The 13,106-nt window shown below is 36.2% G+C and overlaps 2 protein-coding genes across 2 annotated transcripts in view; one reads left to right on the top strand and one right to left on the bottom strand.

Annotated features, from left to right (window-relative positions):
* Nucleotides 1-13,106, bottom strand: part of FBXL13 (F-box and leucine rich repeat protein 13) — a 104,570-nt gene that overhangs the window by 51,849 nt on the left and 39,615 nt on the right. The gene's annotated exons all lie outside the window — the stretch shown is intronic.
* On the top strand, nucleotides 2,761-8,168 carry LRRC17 (leucine rich repeat containing 17). Its single transcript, XM_009981106.2, has 3 exons — nucleotides 2,761-3,628; nucleotides 6,516-6,671; nucleotides 7,765-8,168. The coding sequence occupies exons 1-3, from the start codon at nucleotides 2,872-2,874 to the stop codon at nucleotides 8,166-8,168; spliced, it is 1,317 nt and encodes a 438-aa protein (XP_009979408.1). The 5' UTR covers nucleotides 2,761-2,871.

Raw genomic sequence — 13,106 nt, forward strand, 5'->3', positions numbered from 1 at the left:
TAAGATATCCTGAGGAAATGTCTCTTCTTACACTCCATCAACTAATGGCTGGCTTAGGAATCAAGCTGTTTTCAGTCTTATGGTATGAAAGGACCAGAAAGCTATCTAATTAAGGAATTTGGTGTTAGGAAATGCCAGAATCAAGTTTTCCACATACCTAGGTTTATCTATCCCTCTCACTCATATGTTATGACACCAATATCTAATTATATACACAAACAATTTTTTCCCTCTGAAAGCAGTGGTGCAGCAAACAGACTGATTGTAGGAAAAGCCCTGCTTACCTTCTGCAGTATGGAATTTCAGTGAATTTAGCTGTCTGAGACATATGTGAATATAATCTATTATTTTTAGAAACTCCTACTTTGCAAAGACTGTTGTAATTCTAACAAAATAATGAAAGATAGATGTCTGACACCAGAAACAACACTTACACATCCCTTCAGCCACTCTTCTGCCAAATTTTGAGTCTATCCTTCAAAGTACAGATGCAAAAACTCCTATTAAACATAGTAATACCTTTTGCCTTAGTTTAATCTTTCAAAATAACTGAAAGGAGATATAAAATAGGCCTGATCTAGATACTTACTATGGAAAATGCAGTATGAAAAGTTTCTAGAGTTAAAAGAAATATATTTTAAAAATCTTTAAAAGCACATTTTCACATGGTAAGCCAAATATATGTTTTCAATTGCAATCAAGCATTAGTACAACAATAGATCTGTACATCCTTTTCTACAGGAACTGTGACTTCACTTGTAATACTGTCTAACTCAGTGCCTTTTTGAAGAGCAGGACAATACTGAGAGGGATTGCAGGCTCAAAAGAACCTAACCAATTAAAATCATTCTTCATGTTGCTCAGCCACAGAAATAACATACCTCTCTTACATTTTCATTTTTTGTCCTAGTACTAAATGACACACAGTTACAATTTTACATGTGAACCTGAACATGCTACTGAAAGCAGCTGCTCATTCTGGTATTATAGCTGAGTATAATTTAGTCAGCAGATAGAATGTAATACTAGTAAAAAATCCCAGTTCTGACCCAGGAGATGGAAAAGATAGAATCTCCTGGACAGAATGAGCTATCACATTACCAGAAGGGTGAACGGTTCAAAACAACACAGAGGATCCCAGTCATGATTCAAGTTATTAAAACATCTGATCAATTTACACTGACTAGCACAGAGCTACCAAAAAGAAACAAATAAAATTTCACTTTTCATGTAAGCGAAAAAGTCAGCAACCACTCATTCGCACTGTGAACTAACGGAATCTGAATGCAGATAGACAGCTGGCAACTACAGTAACAAAATGGAGAAACCAATCAATGGGTTTTCAAAGGGAATATTAATAACTGGCCACATGGATTAGAGGGATGCAGTAGCATGCATAGACAGGACTGCTCCATCTCTCTAATGAGTAAGAATTGCACAAATACGGAGAATGTCCTACAGTCCAGATGTGGTTTAAACTGATCTACCAATTTGTTTAAAAATGAAAAATTTCTTTGCTTTCAAAGGAATTTTATCCGATATTAGTTGATTTATTGTGCCACTTTTCTCCAGATAAAAATGAGTGTTTCGAGCCCAGAACAATAGTGGTTTAGAAACAGAACATCTGTGCAATGATCTGCACCCAACATCGGGATTCAATACCTTTGCAGGTGCTAAGGCCAAAAAGCACTGAGCATAGCGCAAAGATGTACACAGTCATAGAGAAAAAGTAACTAAGTAGTTAAGCCAAACAATGAAGAATTTTAAAAAGGTTTCAGCAGGAACCATACTGACTAGTAAAACCAGGAAATTTATGAGATGGAAAAAGTTAGAAAATACAAAAACCTCGAGGGGTTAAAATGTTTCTAAGGAAACACAAACTTGTGGTCAAATTTCACTGAAAATGAAGGAAAAGGGCAGTGCGCAGGAGTACTACGGGAAATTCAGGAGGGAACATAGGCCAAAAAATTACTAAAAATACTGAGGTAATTTTGGACACAGTTGCAGAGAGCAGTCCTTGTCTAAAGGACTAAAAGCTCCTGGCTTACCCCTCTGTACTCTCTCTCCCTCCTCAGGTGGCCAGACCTGGAAGTGGTTTGAAGCAGGTCATGGCCAGGACCTGCAGGTTCTCCTTGCACTCCACCTATGCTCAGATGACATATAGCCTCACAGGCTCTTGCAAAAGATTATTTTTGAGTCTTTCTCAAAGCAGTTCAGTCAACTTTGTCTACCTGACATGGGCCATGGAGACATTTGGTAGTAGCAGGGCTAGTTATGATAAACTGAGGCTCAACCTGAAAACAAGTCCACACTTGAGCACAGTCTAAAACTGGGGGTTTGACAGGCACTGGATGACTTTCCCTGGTCTGGCTCTGTATGCATTCCAGTGAGTCAACACCCAGAAAGCTGGAAAATACCAGCTTCGAGCTCCTCTTTCAAGCTCATCTTCCAAGATGAGCTTAAATACAAAGAAGTTTCAGCCTGATGTTGTTTTCCTGAATACATGAGAATCTTCTAACAAAGATCAGTTAGAAATTGGTCCATATAGTTTCCCATGTTTAACCAAAATGAATGACAGTAGATCAGAGACAGTAAAAACAACAACAAAAAAACAGATAGGACATTAAATCTTCAAAGTATTTGTGAAGTAATGTGACGATTGTGCACTTGACTGAATGCTGCATATTATGTACAAGACTCGATGAAAATGCCTGTTTCATCTGTTCTAATGTTTTACTTTTCTTCCAACACAGGGATCCCGCATACCCCAGCTGTGCCTCCTCAGATCTGTACAACACTGATTAAGACTATCCAAAAATTTCCACTGTTCCAGCTGTCACAGAAAACAACTGGGGCCAGCTGAATGTCAGGATGCAAGTAGTTACTATTATACTACTACTTCTTCTTTGCAAAGCATATGACTGTAGGAAGACAAGGAATAGGAATCTGAGAAACAATGAAAGGGAAAATATCTTACGGAAAGCATCCAGCACTGTTAAGCGCAATGTCCGAGGCCTACCATGTGATATATACACTTATCTTCATGAGAAATACCTAGATTGTCAGGAAAGAAAATTGATTTTTGTGGCACCTGATTGGCCAGAGGATTTAAAACACATGCTTCTAGCGAGAAACAGGATTCGTAAATTGAAGAATAATATGTTTTCCAAGTATAAAGTACTGAAAAGTCTGGATTTACAACAGAATGATATAACAAAAATTGAGAGCGAGGCCTTTTTTGGTTTGAATAAACTTACCACACTTTTACTTCAGCATAACCAAATTAAGAGTTTGTCTGAGGAGATTTTTATTTATACACCCAGTCTAAACTACCTACGTCTTTATGATAATCCCTGGCATTGCAACTGTGAACTAGAAACTCTTGTTACCATGCTACAGATTCCAGCAAACAGGAATTTAGGAAATTATGCCAAGTGTGTGCACCCAATAGAACTTAAAAACCAAAAGCTAAAGCAGATAAAAGCTGAACAGTTATGTAGTGAGGAGGACAGGCGGGACCCCCAAAACATAAAACAGGAGAAGCCTGAAGCTGTCAAACCAGAATTTGATTCCTCTTTGTGCCACATGTACGTGTTTCCTGTACCAACTCTGAACTGCAAAAGAAAAGGTTTGTATCAGTCCTTAGAACTGAACTGGATTTGAATATTCTTGCTCCCTCTTAGTACATTTATTCACATATTATTTACAGCAAATTAATATAGTACTAGTACTCGCTTTACTTACTTTAACTAATACTGTTGTTTTTCTCTCATAACTACAAGCAACAAGTAGGAATTCTTTCTGCATTTTACTTCTACTCCGCAGCCTCAGATATTCTTTAGTGCTTTAGTATAAAATACTCAACAAAAATCAACAGCAATAAAATTAAGCACATACATAAGTTACTGAAGGACCAGCACCTCACTAGTCCAATTTTACAACTACGAATACACTAATCAGTCAAATTACAGCTGTGCTGAAATTGTTGTACTAATACAGAAAAGCACAGAGTGTCTTTTCTTCTTTCCAGAGTACAAGCACAAAGATAGCCACAACGTTGACAGAAACGAGCTGTGAAGCCGGACTGGAGTAGCCAGCTGTGCTTACAACGCCCAAAGGGACCTGATTGCAGGAGGGACCCATTGCATCCTCACATTTTCTGTACAAGATTTCTTCTACTAAGGAAAGACATTGTATGCTGTTGTTCCTAAAGAAATACCTCCTCTGTGTTCTTCCTTTCAGCACCCAGCAAATATTTCAAAGTTCAAGGGCCTTCAAGAAATGTTTTTCAGACACTTGGATCCATTCCAATCCTAAATCCTTCTCAGGCTTCTAAAAGCCTTAAGGGTAAACAAGCTGGGGCATATATCAACACAAAAGTGCACACTTATTTCTGCTTTGTATTTCCCATATTTTATGCCATAATGAAACAAAGCAAACAACAAAATAATTCAGAAGACAGTCATTCTTTAACATTACAAATCTGAAATAAAAGGCATTAGTAGAAACAGCTGAAACAGGCAGGATTTTTTCCCAACTTTTGTGAAGCATAGCCAGCAATACTGGATCACTGCAGTATGTTTTGCTCACTTCTTTCTTGCAATGTGTTTGCTAAACGTCTGTTTGCTTTAACAGTGACTTAAATTTATGTAACATCTGTCTGCCCTTATTCTTGGATCTTAATGCCAGAGAAAGCTCAGAAGTCAGTATTGTCAGCAGACAATACCTAAATATAAAGAATTAAGTATTTCAGTATTTGATTACATGGTTTATCTATCACATATGTCATAAAAAATCGTCCATGTTTTTACTTTTTTCCACCCTGTAAAACTCCTTTCTTTTTCCTATTGCTTATTTTTTTCTTTGTTTTACCATGTAGCTACCACATTGTTTTTATTAATGATTTCTGCTTTTTTACTAACATTTATTAATTTTTAATATTCACTTATCTTACCTTTCCTTGAAGTTAGGATCTTAATTATTAGATTACAGATTACAATCTTAATTTTCCTTCATAGGATCATAATTATATCATTATTACCTTATATCTCCAGTAAACTGTGCTACTGAACAAAAACCAGGCATATATTACAATTTTAATACAAGAAAAGACTGACTTTACAGCTCTCCCTATTTAGTGGTATCAAAGAGATGAGCTGAATACATGAATATACTCAAAAACTTTTAGCAAGAAAAATACTACTTTTTTCTCTAAGTTCATAGGAACATTCAATGTAGTCTGCTCTTCATGGGAGTTTCACAGAACTTTTAAAAAATGGTTTACTGTCTTTAGTACTATAATGAAGGAATAAAGTTACTTCAACCTCTACATAAGTATACTAGAGGATACAGGGACTCCCTCCTTCAGGTCAAGAATGAAGTGTATCAGTCCAGGACTTCCTGAATGTCTAGCACGGACACATTGAGTACGTTCAATACTTTTTAGGAAGTATCAGATCTACTGTGCATATGCTTGACAGCTGGATGCAGATATCCCATGGACATTCGGGATTTCTGAACATATGGTATTCTTTGATGAAAGCATTGTACTTACTGCTTTTGCATACGATTACTGCACAGCAGATGCACAATTTCATTGGAATTTTAATCAGAAATAGGAGTGTAATGCACCCAAAATCCTGGGAAAACACAAAATTTCCACATGGACAAGATTTCAGGGTAGGAGCTGCCTTCATTCAAAGATGGTTGAATAAGAGATACCACTCATTTTCTTGTAATAACAGCCCAGGATCAGAGCACTGATTGAGTAAGTATAATCCTGGAGATTAGGTTTATTAACATTATCCTGAGAGGATTCAAACCACAGTTCGTGCTTCTCAAGAACATGCCCTTATGACCGGACTAGAAACTACTCTTTCTGTAACTCTTTTGCAAGGATCACGGTAACGATACGTACACAGAGGATCGAGAGGTGTTTGGCAGCTTTGGTAACGCCAATGATACAAGTAGGATAGGGAAGTAGATAGATGGAATGCCTCTATGCTGCCCGGATATATAATAACTGTAAGTATTGCAACAAATATAAAGTCTTAAATATTACTAAAATGCTACATAACTGTAACTACAGAACTAGAACGATATATATTACTATAAATACTATAACAACTAGCATTTGTATTGCTGATAAATTTTAAACATTTTACCTTTTGGCAACACAAAACAAAGGATGTAAGACAGCACACTATAATTCAATTATGGAAGATATTCATATACCAATGAACTTTTTTTTATATAGTTACTCTGGTTTCTTGTCTTTGAATGATCAAGCCCTAATGAAAAGAGCAATTTTCACATGAAATGTAAAGATACAAGTGAACAAAGCAATGAAATCCCGAAGCTGAAAAAACATGCTGACATTAATAGTGGGAATAAAAGGGAAATTAAACAAGAAACAATGCTCGACTGACAAAACTCTGTATGGAATGCAACTGTGATACCTAAGCAGTGAGAATAATCTAAAGCTGACACAAGTTATGTCTTTTTCATTTTTTAAGATTTAAAGAAAGTTCCAGGTAATATACCTCCAGATATAGTTAAACTTGATTTGTCCAACAACAAAATTAGACAACTACGAGCCAAAGAGTTCGAAGATGTCAGTGAACTGAAGATATTAAACCTAAACAGTAATGGAATAGCTTACATTGATCCTGGTAAGAATAATTTTAAATATTCATTAAAAAATTATTTGTGTTTTATTAATTATAAACTTTAGTAATGTCTCTATCAGATATAAACGTGGGGAAAAAAGTATTTTAAAATTTAGAAGCTGGTGCAAATTTTACCTTTTCCATCACTCAATTCCTAGAGTAAAAGTTTGTACTGAAATGTATTCATCATGGAAATTAATGAAGAGAGATTGATCTTAGCTGCCGTTCCTTACTATTAAAACAACCAAGTGGATTAAAACAACCAAAAGGATTTGAACTCTTTTGGGTTAAATATCACTCCATCTAATTGCTATTAAGTTATATATTTTTAGAACTCGAGCAGCCTTGTGACAATTTACTTATCGTCTATGTGTATTTTGGTTTTAATCATGAAAATAGACACAAGGAGAGAGAGATGGAAAGTATGAAGCAAAAAGAGCTTTCTGCAGCAGCATTTTGGAAGTTAGCAGTAGAAAGTGGCAATATCATTGAAGTAGTACTTATAAGGTTTAACATTACACATAGTTGATTTATTTAAATTAAGGATTCTTCCCTTAAATGAAACAGTATTCTTGCAAAAAGTATGAATTGCTCTCTGAAATGGGACTCAGAAGCATTATGCAGCTCCATGTTTATTATCTTCCATATCTTAAAATATTAAAGGTTCTATACACACACACATAAATATGGGGGGCGTGGGGGAGGTACACAAAAATTACTAGTCCTGCACACTGTCTAATATGTAATCAATTTCCATATTTCTACTTCTGTATCATGGCAATAACAGTAGACTTCTACGAGCAAATCCAGCATTCATCCACTTTCACTGTCCCTGTTCTACACTCATGCATGTCCATTAAGTGTTTTATATCTTTACCAGCAGTACAACTCCCCTAATGTCGACCTATTTATACCAATATGTCACTACTTCTCAAGGCACAAGCCATATTTTCAAGTTAAGTATTTGAAAAGCCTTTTTTGTAGCCTTTATCAAAAAAATAAAAAAGTATAATTATGAAAATGTTTTTCCTCTTGCAGATATGCATGGGTTTTTTCTGACTTATAAGGTACCAATAACTATTTTTCTATTGACTAGCTGCTTTCTCAGGCCTCAATAACTTAGAGGAGCTGGATCTATCAAACAACAGCTTGCAGAATTTTGAATATGGTGTACTGGAAGATCTTTACTTTCTGAAAATACTGTGGCTGAGAGAGAATCCTTGGAGATGTGATTACAACATTCATTATATTTTCTACTGGTTGAAGCATCACTACAATGTTCACTACAATGGCCTAGAATGCAAAATGCCTGAGGAATACAAAGGATGGTCTGTTGGAAAATATGTTCGAAGTTATTACGAGGAGTGCCCAAAAGACAAGTTGCCCATTTATCCAGAAACTTTTGATCTGGACAAAGATGATGAGGAATGGGAACGACACAAAGAACAATCAGTTCAAACAGTAAAGAAGCACGGTGTGATTGTCACTGTGATAGGCTAATAAAGGAATCTTTTTTTTTTTTAGTACATTCAAATATTTGATACTCTGACAAAGAAAAACATGCTGTTTACATTTTTTGTTAATTGTACTGATTGTTTGTAGGACTATCTGCCTACAAAGATTTCTGTTTATTGCAGTTAATAATTACAGAATGGCATTAGTTACACAACATCCTTCATCAAGTAATTGTTTCTGACAATGTGTTCTGGACATTCTTCTGAAATATTCTGGCCAATATTTGAAACTATACAGTAGAAATGGACAGACACAAATGTACATAAAATGGTGGGGAGGAGCTGTCTTATATATGAACACAGCTTATGTGTTGACATGGAACTTGCTGCAGGATTGTGACCAAGGCACATTTTTCTTGGATGTATTGACAGTTCATTGTATCTATCAGTTTCCTGAAATATTCCCAGCAAACATTTCTAAGATTTTTGTATCAGCTTCCTGTTGTTTTATTGTATACGAGAAATCAAACTGAAGACTAACCTTAAATACAGTTCTAGAAAACCAGGAATGGCAGTTCTTGTACTGATTAGGAATTAAACCCAGAAGTTAGGTTCTACTTGCCAATTTATCAGTGTTCCTGCGCAGTCTTGAGTCAATAACTCAGCCTCTGCCTCTTCCATACCTGAGCTGCTGGAAACCATGAGTAGCCAAGACATGGTTGGTTCCCAACATGTAGCTCCACATGCTCCTATTTGCCTTGTTTGGTTTTTGCAGTAGGGAGAGCTGAAGTCTTCCTAGGAAGCATTTTAGGTTGTCATGCCAGTTTGACACAGATTACATGACATCACTTCTAGGTGAAGAGGACCATGCGAAGGCTGCTGTGGTCATCCAACACGCCAGTGCCCATCCAAACTGAAGGTAGGTATGCTCCTGAGTGCTCACTAAAAGTATAGGACATGCTTAAAGTCCACTCTTTCCTCAGCTCATAAAATGCACATTATAGCACCTCCTTATCACACAATTGCCTATGTGAATATATATTCATTAAAAATTGTGATTATTCTAACACTATGGTAACAGAGCCATACAAATGCCCCAGCTAAGTAGACAATATCTCTAAAGATAAAATTCCTTGCTACATAATATATTAGCTAAAAGTTCTTTTACGAAAAAAAGCTGGTTTTACTGAACGACTATTCTTAGCTTTTACATAATAGTTGGGTTTTAATTTCTGCATCAGTTAATATTGAACTAGCAGAACTAGCATCTCTTATAAACTTTTTTATACATGAAAAGGATAAGTAACTCCCCAAGCTCATATGGTGGACAAGTAGGAGATGCTGGGTTAAAATTTCAGCATTCCTAGCTCAAGCCCCAGACCAATCTCTTGCTCTTAGATCAGTAAGAAATACCTAAGTGCAGGACAGAGATTCAGGGCCAAAACTTTACATATCTGTTGGCTATCATGGAATAAGTTCTGAAACACACCAGGGAGAAAATATGCTATTTTAAAGATCTGCACACAATTACAGTGTTTGTATATTCCTCTGGTGCTTTATCTGCAAGCCTGAAAGGTCACACATTTTGTTTTAGAAGTGCAATACAAAGCACTTGGCACTTTTATGCTAACATGAAATAAAAGAACAACATAAAGGAAAAAATCAGAAATTATTAAGGTTGATAGGAATGCCGAAGGATCCTTAAGCAAACATATCCTAATATTAACTGCATTCCTTCATATCCTCCATTATTTAGATTATGAAAATATTTAATGGTGCTTTACTAGTAAACTGAATAATTTAGCCATTTCTGCTGCAATGTTTTAAAAACTTTACAGCTAATACAACAGTATCTGACTCATCTCTGCTCCTGGGAATATCTTAAGCATTATCTTAATTAGTAAAGGTTAATCCTGATAAAATGGAGCACAGATTAAAATCCCATTTGGCCAGTAATATTCATTAAATAGGGCATTTTCTAGAAACTTAAAAGTGCTGAAAGAAAAAAAATCTGTCAAACAGCATTAAGTGAAATACTACTCCTCCTCCTCTTCTCAAATTCTGGGGGATTATTTCAGTGCAGAATGGAACTATTGGGAATGATTGAAAAGGACAGACAATGGAACCACAGCAGAACATCTGTTATTGGCAGCACAGCCAATGGAGAAAAGCTGAGTAGGAAAAAATGAATTTATAAACCATGTTAGGTTAATTTCTGCAAACAGTCAGTGTTAAGAAAAAAAACTGGCTTGAGGTAGGCTAAAGTCTGGGTAGAAAAGACAATCCAGGGAAGGAATATAGGATAAAAGCTGGGTGAGAGTTCTCTGATCCTTGTGGTAAGCAAAAGGTTACCAGCTGGAAAAGCAGTGGAATAAGACTGAAGACCACAAGCAGTGGCCAACTTGTTTTAAATAACAAGTTCAAAGGCCTTGGGAATTCCTAAACAGATCACGAAATGTCCTTCTTAGGACCAAGGCTAAAACCTGGGAGTCACGGTGATAAATAAGACAATTGTTCAGTAGAAGCCAGAGTTAAGGGAGCGGGGTGTGGGGGATGATCATTCAGGGTTCTCAGACAGTGGCACTGCACCTGTTGAAGTTTCAAGGGGGATGATGAGCTGAGCATGCTGCCTATATCTAACAGCACAAGATGTTTGGTGACAGCTATTAAGTGTGAAATCTGTGAAGGACATATCAACAAGGACACTTTAGAGGAAGATGGTTCAACAACTATCCTGAAAAAAAGGGTTTCAGTGTGAACTTGTGAAATCAGTGTTATCTCAGCAGCTTCATGAAAGAAACACTTATGCAGTAACAACAGAATGAAACTCAATACTTAAGAGAGAATCTGCCTAGACCTCTGAGAATCAACAAGTGAAAAGACTCTAGCAGTCAAGAGAAGAATGGACTGGAGTTTTGAATGTTGGAATTATCCTTGCTACTATTTTCCTTAGATGGCTTCTGGAGCTTTCAAGGAGTAGCTAGAAGTTCTATTCTTTTAACTACAATGCACTATAATTTTATTCCTTACTGCCTAAAGTTACTGCGTATTTCAGTTTTTGCAACAATACCAGAGAATTGTTATAAAATAGATATAGGAGTATTCAACTGGCAGTTTAGTTTCCTATAATTTAGAAAAAAAAAAGGGTGAGGGGAAGTCCTCCTTGAAAAACTGGGTGGAACCCATTAGCGTTTTCTATATGTTGACATTTTCAGACACCTACACTGAGGATGTGGAAGAATAGACAGTAATTACAACTGCAAATAATGTAAGAGCACAAGAATGGAAATACTGGACTGGGGCAAGGGTAATATAGGCTACTGTGTTCTCCTGAAAGTGTCTAGTAGCAAATTCTTTGAGAACAGACTGTATAAACTGGAAAAGCATATAGAAATTATGCAGATAGTACAGAAGGAGGCAGCCCAAGGAAAAAGACAGAAGTGTGTTGGAAAACATACGCATGGGGCAAACAACTAACTGTTGCTAAAAACTTCAGCATTACAGGGTTGATTGCTACTTCTCTGAGCATCTCTGAAATGTACTGTAAACTAAAGTACACGCTCCATGAAACACCATAGCCACAAACCACAATTTAATGTTGACATTTCTTTGTTTCTGCACTATTCGATCACAAAAGTCCCAGAAGCACTTCCACGTCTAAAAGAAAATCATAGGCCTTCCTCTTCCTTTATATGCCTTTTAAGTCCTTTCTTTCAGTAATTTCTCTCTTGACTCCCCTTCTTTCTCTGTCCATATGCAGGAAATAATTGCACGATAGTGCATTGTCTTCCTGATATGCAGTATATGCACTAGGAGTGCTGTCTTAAGGGATAAACTACAGCACTCTACAGAAGCAGTGCCCGTCTCTCTACGCAGTACACACGAAACACAAAAAAGATTATTTTGTGCCAGGTTTTGCCATGACAGGGTACAGGAAAAATGGATAGGTCTGTCAGTACTATGACCACTACTGGAAACGGAACACTTCAAAAGCTTCTGAGGAAGTTTTAGCTCCTGTGCTATGAATATGAAAGCTTTGAAATGCAGTTCCCAGTCACACATGGAAGTCAAATGATTCTCCAAGATCACTGAGTGGGTGGAGTAACACCACAAGCAGCTGAGCTGTAATCCATGCATCTCATATACTCATTTTTCTTTGGCACAATAACACATTCGTTTGCCAAAGAATAGTCTGAGCTGGAATCATATAACATTCATATGTAGATATTAAATGACGACCACCATGTGTACACCACATAACAAAGTTGCAGTACATAAAAACAATTTTTAAAAATTGCAGATAATTAATTTACAAAAAAAATATTATCACGATTAGCCAGCCAAACAGACCTAAACCCCAGTTAGTATCATTGCAATTTTACCATTAACAATAGAAACATGCTGCCAAAATCTGTGCAATCTTGGATTTATTTGGAAAGATGAGGTCAGAACTGTAGCTCAGGGAAGTTCGAATGGAAAGGTTCATCACATCTGTAGCCTATAACTGAACAGACAGCTCAACACAGTTTGTTAGCTGAGGAAATGTCAAAGGAAGAGAATTTCAATATGATTTTCAATCATTAAAAAAAGATAGAGAAATAGTTTTGCAGCAATTTTAAATCACCCACAAGAGCTTCAAAAGAATGGCACAAGTAGGTTGTATGATCAATATCAATGAATATTAACAGAAAAAATATGTTATTAATCTAAATAGCAATAGTACACTGATATAAATGTGTTTCATTCTTGAAAAGAACTACTGGATATCTTCAAAGTTAGAAGAAACTGCTTTATAAATCAATGATTTCTAAAAACCCTGTGGACCATCATACATGGTTCATGACAGTTTAAAATTAATAGCACTGAGTAAATGTAAATGGACATAATCTTTGATTTTGAGCCTACAGAAAACAAATTATCAACAAAAATGGAAAATACATAGCTTGTAGATACACAAATTGAATTTAGTGGTTTTGATATGTAA

This window comes from Tauraco erythrolophus, chromosome 4 (genome assembly GCF_009769465.1).
Source record: "Tauraco erythrolophus isolate bTauEry1 chromosome 4, bTauEry1.pri, whole genome shotgun sequence".
In the NCBI taxonomy this organism is placed as follows: domain Eukaryota; kingdom Metazoa; phylum Chordata; class Aves; order Musophagiformes; family Musophagidae; genus Tauraco; species Tauraco erythrolophus.

Excerpts from the sequence above, each read along its gene's own strand:
- LRRC17 (XM_009981106.2), top strand. The coding sequence starts at position 2,872 with ATGCAAGTAGTTACTATTATACTACTACTTCTTCTTTGCAAAGCATAT. Across the intron at positions 3,629-6,515 it reads TCTGAACTGCAAAAGAAAAG|ATTTAAAGAAAGTTCCAGGT; the intron begins GTTTGTATCAGT and ends TCATTTTTTAAG. Across the intron at positions 6,672-7,764 it reads AATAGCTTACATTGATCCTG|CTGCTTTCTCAGGCCTCAAT; the intron begins GTAAGAATAATT and ends TCTATTGACTAG.